The following is a 15,588-nucleotide window of genomic DNA, read 5'->3' as shown; positions in this document are numbered from 1 at the left end:
GCTTTGGGCACCTCAGTCCAAGAGAGATGTGGAGGTGCTGGAGCCAGGGCAGAGCAGGGCAAGGAAGCTGGGAAGGGCCTGGGGAAGAAATGTGCTGGAGAGCAACTGAAGGAGCTGGGGAGGGTTAGTGTGAAAGAGAGGAGGCTGAGGGGAGACCTCCTGGCTCTCTGCAGCTCCCTGAGAGGAGGCTGTGCAGAGGTTGGTGCTGGTCTCTTCTCACAGGCAATTAGCCCCAGAAGAAGAGGGAAGGGCCTCAAGCTGCACCAGGGCAGGGTCAGGCTGGCCACAGGAAACATTTTTCCCCTCAAGAGTGGTCAGGCACTGGAGCTGCTGCCCAGGGAGGTGGTGGAGTCACAGCCCTGGAGGTGTTTCAAGGTGGTTTGGATGTGGTGCTTGGGGCTCTGGTTTAGGGCTGAGCCTTGCAGAGCAGGGTCAGGGGTTGGACTTGGTGATCCTGAGGGTCTCTTCCAACCTGAATGATTCTGTGACTCTGAACTGGAGCACAGCTGCCAGTCATGCTCCTGTCCTTGGGGAGGAATGTTCCACTTGCACTCTGCTATGCTGCTTTGCAGAGCTGCCTGCCTGCAGGGTGCAGTTTGGGCTCTCTTGTGGGAGATCTGAGCCTGAGAGATCTGCCACCCAGGGTCAGTTGGACTTCACAATCCAGAGGGTCTTTTCCAGCCTGGATGTCTCCGTGGCTCTGTTACTGCCACAGTAACAGGCCCTGCATGCCCCCAGGCACTACCACTGCAGCAGAGGCTGCCAGTCCCTCCTGTGGGGAGGGAGGAAGAACAAAGCCACTCCAGAACGCCTCAGGCCCCACATGTGACAGCAAATCAAAGGTACAACAGGAATCTGGGGTGGGGGCAATGCTGGTAAGCAGACAGCAGCTACTGAGCCCTGGAGAGCAAACAGTTAGCTAAAAGATGTGAGAGGGTTTGGTCCTCAGAACCTGGAGAAAGGTTTTCCAGAGCCACCCTTAAGAACATGTGGGTCTGCAGGCAGAAACATGTGTTCCTCCTCCATCTGCTGAGCAGCAGCCATGGAGAGCAAGGATCCTTTGATCTCCTAAGCAAGTGCTGCCCCTGTGGATGGCACTTCCAGACCCCTCAGGCAATCCCCATGGCATGGGCACAGGCCAGAGGAGTCCCTGCTCCAAGGCCAGCTGCAGCTGACCATCACAGCCACCTGGCCTTCACCACCAGAAGGGTTTCTTTGCTCTGTTAGACAGAAAGAAAAGTCTTACCAATCTCTTCTCTGAGAAGGTGCATGTCTGCTGTTCCTCCATGTGTGGAAGAAGGAGCCCTGCAAGCAAAAAAGGCATTTGGTGCCTCTGGAGGAGATGCAAAGGGGCCCTGCTTCTGTGGTCCAGGCCTCTCTCTTCAGGCACAGCTTAGGTCACCTCCTCCTTCACTCCCCAGGGTGACTGAGAGGAAGTTTGGGGTTTCCTCCAGGTCCTTTCACAGAGCAAGAACAGAACCCAGCCATAGAAACAGGAGGGCATGGAAAGAACTACAAGAGCAGGAAGCAGCTACGCAAAGATCTTTGGGGCTCTCCACAGCAAATGACAAGGTCAGAGGATGCTGTCCCCAGCAAAAGCTGCACTCCAGGGGGAAGCTGATGGGCACATGCCCTGGCTGGCCAGGGGGACCAGAAGACATCACCCAACTCTCAGGCAAGTTTCACTTCCAGATGAAGAGTGTGGAGTTCAACAACCCCCAGCCAGCTCCAACCACCTCACCACCAGCACCCAGCCTCCTGAGCCAGCTGCTTCAGCCTAAGGGCAGAAAGCAACCTGAAGCTTTCAGAGCTGTGCTGGGTCTGGCTTTATGTCACCTGCATGAGCAATGGAACTGGAGAGTCAGCATCCACCAGGGGATGAGATCCTCATTGGCTCAAGCAGTATGGAACAGACAGACTTAACCCCCAGCTCTGCAGAGGGCTTACAGCAGGCAATAAATCCATTCTCAACCCAGACACAAACATCACTGACAGAATGCCAGGGGGGAAGGGACCCCAAGGTTCAGCTGCTCCAACCTTACTCAGGAATATGACAGCCAGAGTTCCAGTGCCTACTGCCTTTTGCCTGGGGGAAGGTTGATTCCCTCCACAGCAGCTGCTGTGGTGCAGTGATTTGGGTTTGTGACCAAAGGAGGTGCAGCAGATGGAGGAAGGTTCTCCTCCCCCTCTGCTCTGCCCTGGGGAGACCTCACCTGGAGTATTGCACCCAGCTCTGGGCTCCCCAGCTCAGGAGGGACAGGGATCTGCTGGGGAGAGTCCAAGGGAGGGCTGCAAGGATGCTGAAGGGACTGCAGCACTGCCTGGGGAGGAGAGGCTGAGAGCCCTGGGGGTGGTTAGTCTGGAGAGGAGAAGGCTGAGAGGGATCTGATCAATGTCTATCAATAGCTGAGGGCTGGGGGTCAGGAGGGAGGGGACAGGGACAGGCTCTGCTCAGCTGCACCCTGGGATAGGGCAAGGGGCAGTGGATGGAAACTCCAGCACAGGAGGCTCCACCTCACCCTAAGGAAGAACTTCTTGCCTGTGAGGGTCCCAGAGGCCTGGAGCAGGCTGCCCAGAGAGGTTGTGGAGTCTCCTTCTCTGGAGGCTTCCAATCCCCACCTGGATGTGTTCCTGTGTGACCTGAGCTGGATTCCATGGTGCTGCTCTGGCAGGGGGTTGGACTCAATCTCCAGAGGTCCCTTCCCACCCCTAGCACCCTGTGACACCCAGGAGCTCCAGCTGCTGCTGCACAGTGTCAGGGCCTCTGCTGTTTCTCACCAGCAGCTGTGCTGGGAGGAGACTGGGCTGGGACAGCTGGCCCCAGGTGAGGAGGGGGTGTCCCACACCGTGTGATGTCATGGTGAACAACAGAGGAGGACATCTGGGGTTACAGCACTGCTCTGCCCTGCTGTACACAGGTCCTGCTTTGCTGGAGATGGCCAAGCAGCTGCCAGCTGAAGGAAGCAGTCAGTGAATCCCTTCTCTCATGCACACAGTGTTTTTACCTCACCTATGAAGCTTGGTTCAGGAGATCTCTACTGCATCCTTCTTGGGAGGAGCAAGCAAGCAGCTGCACAGTGCTCAGGCACCTGCCAGAGTTAACCCACAGGCCAGGTCAGTGGCCTGGGGGCCTCAATTCTTGCCTCAGGTCCCCAGCTACAGAACCTTCAGGACATAGGACCCCAAACACAACCTGAATCTGCTAGAGGGAGCTGGGGTGCTGCAGGGAAGGAGTGACATGAAGCAAGGAAGGCCACTGCTGCCTCCTAAGAGCAGAAGCCTCATCCCTGAAGGTTTTAAGGCCAGGCTGGATGTGGCTGTGAGCAACCTGGTGTGAGGAGTCCCTGCCCATGGCAGGGGGTTGGAACTGGCTGAGCCTTGAGGTCCCTTCCAGCCCTGACAGCTCTGGGATTCCAGCCCAAAGGCATTGTCTGGGAGGAGAGGATAACTTAACTGCTCCCAAGCTCCCTCCCCAGTCACTGATGCAGTAACCACTGCCTTCCCCTTCCTGGCTAGCAGGGAATACAAGAGGCAGTGTGGAGCTAAGGTGAAGAACAAAACCTTAGAATCATAGAATCACAGAATCAAGAAGGGTGGAAAAGACCTCAGAGATCATCAAGGCCAACCTATCACCCAGCACCTCCTGACTAACTAAACCATGGCACCAAGTGCCACATCCAATCCCCTCTGGGGACTGTGACTCCCCCAAACCCCTGGGCAGGACATTTCAAAGGCCAACAAATAGAATCATAGAAGAAATCTTGTCCCAAAGCACTTCAGGGAGGCTGCCAGCTGGACTGCACCAGCTCAAAGGGAACAGCAGCCCCACAGCAGCTCCATGCAGCTTTCTTCAGGGCCAAAGGAATCCTTTCACATTTAGCAGTCCCCCTGAGGAGCAAGTCCTCAGCTTCAGGGCAACAACTGCTGCCCAATATCACCTGCTTCAAGCAGCAAACTCTGCTCAAATGTAACTGAAATAGGTGCAAGGACCAGCTGAGGTGTGACAGCAGCCACACTGCACACCACTGCCACACACAGCACCAAGCCAAACCCCACCACCAAAAGCTTCTTCCCTCAAGCAATACTGACCCATGCACCCCAGGAGCAGAGGTTGTGTGGGACCTCTGGAGATCACTGAGTCCAACCCCCTGCCAGAGCAGGAGCATAGGATCCAGCTCAGGTCACCCAGGAACACATCCAGGTGGGGATTGGAAGTCTCCAGAGCAGGAGACTCCACAACCTCTCTGGGCAGCCTGCTCCAGGGCTCTGGGACCCTCACAGTGCAGAAGTTCCTCCTCATGGTGAGGTGGAGCCTCCTATGCTGGAGTTTATATCCACTGCCCCTTGCCCTATCCCAGGGTGCAGCTGAGCAGAGCCTGTCCCTGTCCCCTCCCTCCTGACCCCCAGCCCTCAGCTATTGATAGACATTGATCAGATCCCTCTCAGTCTTCTCCTCTCCAGACCAAACAGCCCCAGGGCTCTCAGCCTCTCCTCCCCAGGCAGTGCTGCAGTCCCCTCAGCATCCTTGGAGCCTCCCTTGGACTCTCTGCAGCAGATCCCTGTCCCTCCTGAGCTGGGGAGCCCAGAGCTGGATGCAATACTCCAGGTGAGGTCTGACCAGGACAGAGCTGAGGGGGAGGAGAACCTCCCTGGCTCTGCTGGCCACACTCCTCTGCTGCACCCCAGGACCCCATTGGCCTTCTTGGCCCCCAGGGCACATTGCTGTCCCATGCAGAACTGTTAGCCACCAGCACTCCCAGGTCCCTCTCCCCAGGGCTGTTCTCCAGCAGATCCCCTCCCAGCTGTGCTGCTGCAGTTTACTCTTCCTCCCCAGCTGCAGGACTCTGCACTCTTCCTTTCTGATACTGCCCAAAGCCATCCACACTCCCTGTTTGCTTCACCCAGGCATTGACTCAGCTCAGCAAGGCAGAAGCTGTGTTCTTCTCACTCCAGTGACTTGCTCTGGGGTGGATGCTTTTCACATGCCCTCTCCTACAGCTGATGCTCTCCTTCCCAGAAGGCTGCCCTCATGTGCACAGGAGCACAGCTGCCTAGGGGCACAAAGTCTCCCTGCACCTCAGGGGGACACTGCCACCATTCCTTTGCAGCCTGTCTCAGCTCCTGCTCTTCTGGACACAGTTGTGTCCCCGAGCTGGCAGGCAGGCAGGATGCTGAGGAGAAGCAGAACTGCTCTCCTTCTCTTGGATGCCATCTCAGCTGAGGGAGCAGCAAACACATGCTCTGCACAGCTGGTTGGCTTTCCATCTCAGGAGTTAGAGGAACAGATGACTTCAGGCTCTCACATTTGCACATCAGATTCAGCTACTTGGAAGCTGAAGAACAGTTTTAGTGCACTGCTCCACAGAATTCCCAGCATGGAGCTTCCCATAACCTTGTCCAGCTCCCAGCTGAGCCCTGAGCTGTGCCAGGGCAGACCTCACCAACCTTCCCCAGAGACTGCTCTGAGCCTCAGGGAATGGCCTTGGAGCAGCACATTTGTGGCTTCCATCTTTACTTCTTTCTTCCAGGGACAAAGAGATCCTACTCTGCTTGGTCTGCAGGAAGCCTGCAGGCACTCTGCACACCACTGGCCCCTGGCACTGCTGGCCTCAGGAGCTTTGCTGCCACACTGCATTACTGGCTCCTTTCAGCTGAAGCTCAGAGCTCAGACTTGCTCTGGAAGCTGTGACAGCAAGCAAAGCTCTCCCCTGGTGTCTTGGTTGTACCTCTCCAAGATGAAGATTCATCACAGAGGGTGAGGGGCTGGAAGGGACCTTGAAATCTCATCCAGTCCAAGCCCCCTGCCAGGGCAGGGGCAGCCAGGGCAGGGCACAGAGGAGCACATCCAGCTGGGTACTGCATGTCCCCAGAGCAGGAGACTCCACAGCCTCCCTGGGCAGCCTGCTCCAGGGCTCAGCACCCTCACAGTGAAAATGCTTTCCCCTTCTGTTCCAGTGGGACCTCCTCTGCCCCAGCCTGCACCCACTGCCCTTCTTCCTGTCACTGGACATCCCTGAGCAGAGCCTGGCTGCCCAGAGCAGTAGCTGTGCACCAAGAGAGGGAAGCACAGCTGCTAAGCACTTCCCCAAGTGGAAGCTGTATTGTTTTGCCTCAGAGCTGGTTAACAGTGCTATGACTTCAGCAAACTAAACCAAACCTGTCAATGGCAGCAATCCCACGGGAGGAGGGAGGGAGGTGCAGCTCTGAGAGATGGCAGAAACTAAAGCCTGCTGTGGGAAGCAAAGCCTGGCTGCAGCAGCACACCTCTGGAAAGGCAGCTCAGGGAATGCAAAGGTTGGGACACACAGACAGGGCTGGGAGCCTCAAGGACAGAGGTCAGACTCCAGCCCAGATGACCAGGAAGATTCAGCTACAAAAGAAGAGCAGGACAAAGGCAGTGCTGCATGTGGGGAGGCACACTCATCCCAGCAAGGCTTTCTGCTGGGGCTCCAGGAAGGGTTTGCTCTGTATGGGTGGCAGATCTCTCAGGCTCAGATCTCCCACAAGAGAGCCCAAACTGCACCCTGCAGGCAGGCAGCTCTGCAAAGCAGCATAGCAGAGTGCAAGTGGAACATTCCTCCCCAAGGACAGGAGCATGACTGGCAGCTGTGCTCCAGTTCACAGAGTCACAGAATCATTCAGGTTGGAAGAGACCCTCAGGATCACCAAGTCCAACCACTGACCCTGCTCTGCAAGGCTCAGCCCTAAACCACAGCCCCAAGCACCACATCCAAACCACCTTGAAACACCTCCAGGGCTGGGACTCCACCACCTCCCTGGGCAGCAGCTCCAGTGCCTGACCACTCTTGAGGGGAAAAATGTTTCCTGTGTCCAGCCTGACCCTGCCCTGGTGCAGCTTGAGGCCCTTCCCTCTTGTTCTGGGGCTGATTGCCTGTGAGAAGAGACCAGCACCAACCTCTGCACAGCCTCCTCTCAGGGAGCTGCAGAGAGCCAGGAGGTCTCCCCTCAGCCTCCTCTCTTTCACACTAACCCTCCCCAGCTCCTTCAGTTGCTCTCCAGCACATTTCTTCCCCAGGCCCTTCCCAGCTTCCTTGCCCTGCTCTGCCCTGGCTCCAGCACCTCCACATCTCTCTTGGATTGAGGTGCCCAGACCTGGACACAGCACTGCAGGTGTGGGCTGCCCAGAGCTGAGTGCCAGGGGACAATCCCCTCCCTGCTGCTGCTGGACACAGCATTGCTGATCCCAGACAGGAGGCCTTTGGCTCTCTTGGCCCCCTGGGCACACTGCTGGCTCCTGTTCAGCTGCTTGCCCTTCAGCACCCCCAGGTCCCTTCCTGCCAGCAGCTTTCCAGCCACAGTGCCCCAGGCCTGGAGCCTTGCTTGGGGTTGTTGTGCCCCAAGTGCAGGACCTGGCACTTGGCCTTGTTGAAGCTCCTCCTGGGAACCTTGGCCACGGATCCAACCTACCCAAGTCCCTCTGCAGAGCCTCCCTGCCCTGGTGCAGATCAACACTGCACCTGGCTTGGAGTGCAGACTCCCTGATGAGACCTTGGAGAGTGCCCTGAGTTCTGTCAGGTGAATCAAGGATGTTGATCAACTCAGTTCTCAGAAGATGGGATCTTACTCTCCAGTGTGGGTGGGCCTGAGGGCTCAGAATGCACCTGACTCTATTTCAGTTCATTTGCTCATGTGTCCAACACCACACAATCCATGAAAACCCTGCAGGCTGGCCAGAGCACCACTGACAGACAGAACCAGCTGGAAAAGACCTTTGAGATCATCCAGTCCAACCATTCTGGTACTCCACCCAGGCTGGTGCCAAACCAAGGCTCTCAACACCACATCTCTGCCTCTTTGAAACACCTCCAGAGGTGGGGATGTGACAACCTCCCTGGGCAGCCATCTGTGACTCTGAGTTGTGGAGAGCAATGAGGTCTCCCACAGCCTCCTCTGCTCCACACTCAACACCCCCAGCTCCCTCAGCTGCTCCTCCCCAGACCTCTTCTCCAGACCCTTTCCCACCTTGGTTGCCCTTCTCTGGACCTGCTCCAGCCTCTCAATGTCCTTCTGGGAGTGAGAGGCCAAAGCTGAACCCAGCACTCAAGCTGTGGCCTCCCCAGTGCCCAGCACAGGAGGACAATCCTTTCACCATTGCTGCTCCAGGCCAGGCTGCTGGTGGCCTTCTTGCCCACCTGGGCACCCCCTGGCTCCTCTCCAGCTGCTGCCAACCAGCACCCCCAGCTCCTTCCCTGCTGGGCAGTTTGCAGCCACTCTGCCCCAAGCCTGGAGCACTCCTGAGGTTGCTGTGACCCCAGTGCAGGACTCAGCACTTGGCCTTGTTGAACCTCACACAGCTGAGCTCAGCCCTGGAGCCAGCCTGGCCAGGTGCCTCTGCAGAGCCTTCTCACCCCCAAGCAAATCAACACTCCCTCCCTCCTTGGTGTCACCTGCAAGCTTGCTGAGGGAGCCTCACTCCCCTCCCCCAGACCATGGATAAAGGGATCAAAGAGAAGTGCTCCCAGCACTCAGCCCTGGGAACACCACTGGTGACTTGGCCACCAGCTGGGTCTAACTCCATTCCCCACCACCCTTTGGGACCAGCCAGCCAGTTTTCTACCCAGCAAAGCACCCACCCACCCAAGCCAGGAGCAACCAGCTTCTCCAGGAGGATGCTGTGATACAAAGGTGTGAAAGGCTTTGCTAAGGCCCAGGCAGGCACAGCCTCTCCCTGATGCACTCAGCAGGTCTCTGTCACAGGAGAGGAGGCTGGTCAGGCAGCACCTGCCCTTCACACATATGCTGGGAGAGGGGAAAGCCTCTTCCCTAAGCAGCTTACTGCAGAATGCTCTGCTGTGATGGCCTGGATTCTTCTCCCTCTGTAGCTCCCCAGCTCCAGCCTTTCATTCCTGAAGCATTACCTAATGCAGGGATTATTATAAACCACAGACCCAAACCCCCAGTGTGTGGTGTGTGATGCTGTGAGGCAGAACAAATGGCTGCAGGTCACTCTCCTCCTCTTGCACTGCCTTGGTTTCAGAGATCCCTGCATTTGGTAGCTAACAGCAGAAGCTGCAAGCACAAAGCACTGCTGCTGCTCAAAGTGAGGGCACAGGAAGCTCTCTCTGTGTGTCTGAGAGCAGTGGGCACTGGGGTGATGCAGGAATGGGTCTGCTGACATCAGCTTTGCACCCACCCTGCCCCAGCAGCCTGACATCTGAAGCATGTGAGGGTTTGCATGGAAGTAGAGGCAGTTTCCCTCCCCCTGACAGCTGGCCTGCCACTGCCCTGCCACTCTGTGGGAAAGATGCAGAGAGCTGTTTGACCAAGCACCAGCTTTACACCTGAAGCCTCTCTACCACCCTTCCTCCACCACCAGCCTGACACAGACCCTTCCACAGCTCACTGAGGATTTGAAGGCAGCTTCAGGAACACACAGCACATTTCTCCAAGGAGCTCTAAGCCTTACTCAAAGCACATTACTTACTATGATCAGCTGCTTATCACCATCCTTTCCTGCTTCTTTTAGCTTCTGAATATGCTCCTCAGATGGTAGGGTGTTACTGCATTTGGATGCCAGTGAAGGATTTGACAGTGGAACCCTTGAAATACAAATACACTTCATGTTAAAAAGAGGGACTGCTCCCACATGTCCTCCCAGATACTCAGAGCTGGTGTGGTGAGCAGAAGCAAACCTCAACAGGATGCAAATCCCAGCTCATTACCCCAACCAGTCCTAGAGATCTGCAAGTCAAATGGAAGGGGGGGGAAAAACACCTCAGGAAATGAAAGGATTAACCAAAAAGTCGTTTGTGACTAACTGAATGCAGAGAGCTTTTCAAATGGAAATGAAGCTGAAGTGTCAGACTTCTAACCGGGGAGGGGGCAGGTTAGGCACAGCCATTAACACAAGCAGGTAAAATGAGGACAGGGAGCTGCTGGAGCTGGCCCAGAGGAGCCCAAGGAAGATGCTCAGAGGGCTGCAGAGCCTCCCCTGTGGGGACAGGCTGGGAGAGGTGGGGCTGTGCAGCCTGGAGAAGAGAAGGCTGCAGGGAGAGCTCAGAGCAGTGCCTCCAGTCCAGGAGAGCTGGGAGGGACTCTGAACAAGAGCTGGGAGTGCCAGGATGAGAGACAGTGGCTTTGAGCTGGGAGAGGGGAGACTGAGACAGGAATTATTGAGAGGGTGGGGAGAGACTGGCACAGGTTGCCCAGGGAGCCTGTGGCTGCCTCCTCTCTGGAGATGTTCCAGGCCAGGCTGGCTGAGGCCCTGAGTAGCCAAGTCCAGTGGAAAGGTGTCCCTGCCCAGGGCAGGGGTTAGAACTAGGTGATCCTTAAGGTGCCTTCCAACCCAACCACTCCATGACTGGGAGTCTCAGAGCATGACTGATGCTAACTCTGCATTTCCCGTGCAGGGATCTGGTGCCTGGCTTCAGGCAGCCTGCAGCAGGCTGCTAAGGCAGCAAGATGGAAATAGAAAGCATGTCAGAAAGGTCTCAAACTCAGGTCAGACTTCTTCTAATGGCTGGCAGGGAAGGGAAGGGGAAGAGGACCTAAGGAGTAAGTATGGAGGCATCCCTGGAGCCTCTCTGATGGAGTTTGTTTCCCCTCCTCATGACTGGGAAGTCCTGCAGCAGGCTAGAGTTATCCTATCAGCTTGCTGCTGTGCTCAGGGGAAACACATTCACTGCAGGGGGGATGAACTGGGGAGGTCACCCAAGCAAAACACATCCAACCCCACTGCCCCTCCAGCAGGAATTCCCAGCTGGGCTGCTTGTCAGCAAACCCAGGATGTGGCAACTGCACCCATGGGCAGCAAGGGAATTGAGGGAGCTGCTTCCAGAGCCAAAGCTCCTGCCAGGCATTTGTGAAGCAGCACTGCTGGGGCTCAGCCACAGCTGTGTTTCACCTCCTGCCATGTACCCCAAAGTCTGCATCAGGTAGCTGCTTCAGGGGCAGCTTTTCTTACAGGACAGCAGAAAGCTACCCTGGAGCTGTGCACATCACTGCTACAGCAGCAGGAGCAGGAGGGGAAGGCTGCTCCCAGCCTGGAGAGCATGAGGGAAGCAGGGGCAGAAAGCCCTCACAGGAAAGCCAGCCAAAGCTTCTTACAACAGTCTGTGCAGGGAGATGGCAGCACACAAACCCCTGGGGAAAGGCAGCTCTGGGCCACTCAGCTCCAAGCAGGGGCTGCACTCCAGTACCCCTCAGACAGCTGAGACTGGCACACCAGGCACTGCAGCACAGGAGTGAGTGCCCACAGACAGCTTGGCTGCCACAGAACACAGCTCAGCCTGCACTCATTTGTAGCTTGAGAATTCATAGGTTCACAGAACAGTTTGGGTTGGGAGGGACCTCGAAGCTCATCCTGCTCCAACCCCCTGCCATGGGCAGGGACACCTCCCACTAGAATGAGGTGCTGAAAGATTCATCCAACCAGGCCTTGAACACCTCCAGGGATGGGGCAGTGCCTACCAGAAAGCTCTCTGGCAGTTGAGAACAAACCCAGGAATCCTCAAAGGTTTATAGCAGCTACTGAGAAGTGCCCAAGTGCCCCTGGGGCTGCAGCTCCTCACCAGCCCTGCTGGGGGGAATGCCACAGCTGGGGAGCCTGGCAGCAAGCACAGCAGGGCTGGCTGCTCACAGCTGGTAGCTGGCCTCAGAGGGATGTGCTGGGAGTGAGCAGCAGTCATCCTCACCTTCATCACTGCTACAGAGAGCACTACCAGCACACTGAGCACTGCACCAGCTGTGTTCAAGGGAGCTGGCAGGAAGAAACTGCAGTCCTGAGCCTGGAACTGCCTCAGTTTGTCAGAATTGTTCACAGACTACAACAGACAACACAAGCAAGGACAGAACCCATCTGGACTGTTAGTAGCAGGAACAATTCACTCAGTAGTAAACCCATGAATCACTTTTCCATCTGGCAGCTGACTCCTTCAGCAAGCCCAAACCTACCCCAAATTAAAAGCCCTCCTTCCCATGCCAAAAGAAACTCTGCCCTGCTGAGGCCACAGCTGGAACCTTGGGCCCAGCTCTGGGGCCCTCAGGGCAAGAAAGGCCTCAGGGAACTGCTTGAGAGAGTCCAGCACAGAGCCACAGAGCTGCTGAAGGCAGTGGAAGATCTTCCTCATGAGGAGAGCCTGAGGGAGCTGAGGGCTCTGGAGCGTGGAGAGGAGCAGCCTGAGGGTGAGCTCCTTGCTGTTGCTAAAGCTGTGCAGGGTGAGTGCCCAGAGGCTGGAGCCAGGCTCTGCTGGGGGATGCCCAATGCCAGCACAAGGGGCAGTGGTGGAAGCTGAGGCAGAGGAAGTGCCATGGAAACAGGAGGAAGGATTTTTGCCCTGTGAGGTGACAGAGCCCTGGAGCAGGCTGCCCAGGGGGGTTGTGGAGTCTCCCTCTCTGGAGATATTCAAAGCCCACCTGGCTGTGTTCCTGTGTGCCCTGCCCTGGGTGATGCTGCACTGGCAGGGGGGTTGGACTGGATGAGCTCTGGAGGTCCCTTCCAGCCCCCCACATTGTGTGACATGCTTTCCCAACTCTCTTACATTCAACTTTCAAGCACACATGTGCAGTTACAAACACCTCCCTTAATGTTTTTCTTGACAGACTAAAAGCATCTCTAAATACCAGCAGAAAACAAGAGCTGGCTTTTATCCAGGGCAAGTCACCCAGTTTGGGAAGCAGCAGAGCAGCTGCCTGAACATGAGCCAGCAGTGTGCCCAGGGGGCCAAGAAGGCCAAGGGCATCCTGGCCTGCAGCAGGAAGAGTGTGGCCAGCAGGAGCAGGGAAGTCCTTGTGCCCTGTGCTCAGCACTGCTGAGGCCACACCTTGAGTCCTGTGTCCAGTTCTGGGCTCCTCAATTCAAGAAGGACATTGAGAGACTTGAAGGTGTCCAGAGAAGGGCAAGAAAGCTGGGGAGGGGTCTGGAGCACAGCCCTGTGAGGAGAGGCTGAGGGAGCTGGGGTTGCTTAGCCTGGAGAAGAGGAGGCTCAGGGGAGACCTTCTTGCTCCCTCCAACTCCCTGCAGGGAGGTTGTAGCCAGTTGGGGGTTGGGCTCTTCTGCCAGGCAAGCAGCACCAGAAGAAGAGGACACAGTCTCAAGCTGTGCCAGGGGAGGATTAGGCTGGAGGTGAGGAGAAAGTTCTTCCCTGAGAGAGTTGTTAGCCACTGGGATGTGCTGCCCAGGGAGGTGGTGGAGTCCCCATCCCTGGAGGTGTTCAAGAGGGGATTGGATGTGGCACTTGGTGCCATGGGTTAGTCATGAGCTCTGTGGTGCCAGGTTGGACTGGATGACCTTTGAGGCCTCTTCCAACCTTGGTGATCCTGTGAGCCTGTGATCCCAGCTCACACCAACCCCTCTGCTCACCCTGGGGAAGGCTGCTGTGATGTCCCCATGTGTGCACTACTGTACCTGTTCTCAGTTTCAGCAGTCTGATCTGTAAATGAAGTTTGTGTCAACTGCTTGGGAGCCAAACCTGCAATGAAGGAGATGAGCAGTGGGTTAGGGAGTTCACTGGCAAAGGGAGCCTCAGCCACACCCAGAGGGATTTGCCAGAACACATTCACACAATCACAGAATGCTCTGGCTTGGAAGGGGCCTCCACAGCTCAGCCAGTCCAAGCCCCTGCACTCAGCAGGGACATCCTCCACTGGAGCAGGTTGCCCAGAGCCCTGTCCAGCCTCACCTGGAATATCTCCAGGGATGGAGCCTCAACCACCTCCCAGGGCAACCTGTTGCAGTGTTCCACCACCCTAATGGTGCAGAACCTGCTCCTGACATCCAACCTGCATCTGCTCTGCTCTAACTTCAAACCCTTGCCTCTCACCCTGGCCCTGCAGGCCTTTGGGAGCAGTCCTACTGCAGCCTTTTGTAGCCTCCTTCAGGTACTGGCAGGCTGCTATCAGGTTTCCCTGGAGCCTTCTCCAGGCTGAGCAACCTGCTCCAGTGTTCACCACCCTCCTGGCAAAGAGCTTCCTAAGATTCAGTCTAAATCTGCTCTTCAACCTCAGACAATGTTGCAATCTGTTCAAGGCCAGTGAAGCAAACAAGGAGCCTTGAGGCAATGCTCAGATGTTCCTTCATATACTCCTGAAAAAAGCCATCTCTTCACCTGGTTGACTGAAAGCCTTCTGCCCTGTGTTTGAATGGAGGTGAGGGCACTCTGCAGAAGCAGCACTCTGCAGATACAGCTGCCCCCCAGCACCTGAAGGGCTCCTGCAGGAAGGCTGCAGAGAGACTTTTCCTGAGGGTGTCTACAGACAGGCCAAGGGGGAAGGGTTTGAAGCTGAGGCAGAGCAGGGTTAGAGTGGAGCTGAGGAAGAAGCTCTTCAGTACAAGGATGGTGAGACTCTGGCACAGGCTGCCCAGGGGGGCTGTGGCTGCCTCCTCCCTGGGGGTGTTTAAGGCCAGGCTGGATGAGGCCTCCAGCAGCCAAGTGTAGCTGAGAGCTGTCCCTGTCTGTGGCAGGGGGGTTGGAGCAGAAGATCTCTGAGGTCCCTCTCAACCCAAGTCACTCTGTGAGAAGGCACAAGTGAGACTTAAGGGTGTGCCTGGGTCACAGCCAGCCTTTGGGGCAGTGCAGATCAAACCCTCCAAGAGCTGCTTTAGTCACTACAGACCTGGGAAGAGAACCTCAGCAAAGAGCCAATGGAGTTGAGTCACTGCCTTTGAGGATGCAGTGGGATGCCATTTCTTACACATGGAGCCACTGGATGATCAATCTATTGACACTGCTGTGCAGGGGGTTGAAGCTGATTAGACAGGAGGAGTGGTTAAACAATTGCTCTCTCAGCAGCTTGCAGCCAGGTTGCAGCAGGGCTAGAGGGAAGTGAGCTAAACAGCTGCCTGGGGGAGGCTGTGCTGAGACTCCCATTTCTGGCAGCCTTCTGAGGCCAAGCAGCAACTGGGGCATGTCAGAGTACCTCCCTCAACCTGACCTGCCCTCACAACTGCTGCATTTATTGGTTGGCCCTGATGACCTTAAAGGCCTTTTCCAGCCAGAGTGACTCCATGGCTCTATGTCAGCAGCAGTGCAAAGCAGCTTGCAGCAGTGAAACTCAGTAATGAAGCTGTGTGGCTGCAGCCTGTTCACACCACCCCTCCTACAGACAGCTCTGTGGGTAGGGTTAGAATCAGAGCCCCCAGCTGAGGGGTGCTCTGGGGCCCTCTAGGAAAATAACCAATAGCAAGAGAAAGAAAAAGGAGAAGGTTCTATTTTCTGCCCTCCAACACCACCCTGGGAAAACCCCAGCTGTTCAGTGAAGCTGGAAAGTTAGGGCCCTCAAAGTCAGGTTCAGAGCTAAAACAAACCCCCCCACAACACCAAAACCACAAAACCAACCCAACCCACCCACCACAAATCCATAACAAAGGCATTCAGACCAAAGACAAACCTCCAAGGAACCCAAAACCCAAAAGCAAAAGGAGGAAATATCAAGAAAGGGGTAAGGAAGTTCATGGAGAGATGTTGGTGATCACTGCTAAGAGCCCTCAGCCAGAGGCAGTTCCTGGGACCTGTCTTGTTCAACATCCCTGTGGGTGCCAGGGACAGTGGCACTGAGTGCAGCCTCAGCAGGTTTGCTGCTGACACCAAGCTGTGTGGTGCAGCAGAGAGCTGGAGGGAAGGGATCCAT

The 15,588-nt window shown here is 56.2% G+C and overlaps 1 protein-coding gene across 2 annotated transcripts in view; it reads right to left on the bottom strand.

The window, feature by feature from the left end:
* The window catches only part of ESCO1 (establishment of sister chromatid cohesion N-acetyltransferase 1), a 42,841-nt gene that overhangs the window by 16,671 nt on the left and 10,582 nt on the right, over positions 1-15,588 (bottom strand). For both annotated transcript variants that reach the window (XR_010990733.1, XM_068165497.1), the window contains exons 6-7: positions 13,367-13,430; positions 9,446-9,560 (exon numbers count right to left, since the gene is read on the bottom strand). Coding sequence is in view for 1 of the 2 variants with exons in the window: in XM_068165497.1 (XP_068021598.1) it covers positions 9,446-9,560; positions 13,367-13,430 (179 nt within the window). In the remaining variant the exon portion in view is untranslated. The remainder of the gene's footprint in view (positions 1-9,445; positions 9,561-13,366; positions 13,431-15,588) is intronic.

This window comes from Melanerpes formicivorus, unplaced genomic scaffold (assembly GCF_026170545.1).
Source record: "Melanerpes formicivorus ecotype bairdi unplaced genomic scaffold, bMelFor1.0.p_v2 SCAF_89, whole genome shotgun sequence".
Taxonomy (NCBI): Eukaryota; Metazoa; Chordata; class Aves; order Piciformes; family Picidae; genus Melanerpes; species Melanerpes formicivorus.
Note: the sequence above shows the minus strand (reverse complement) of the source record. Positions and strands in the feature narration are given on the sequence as shown.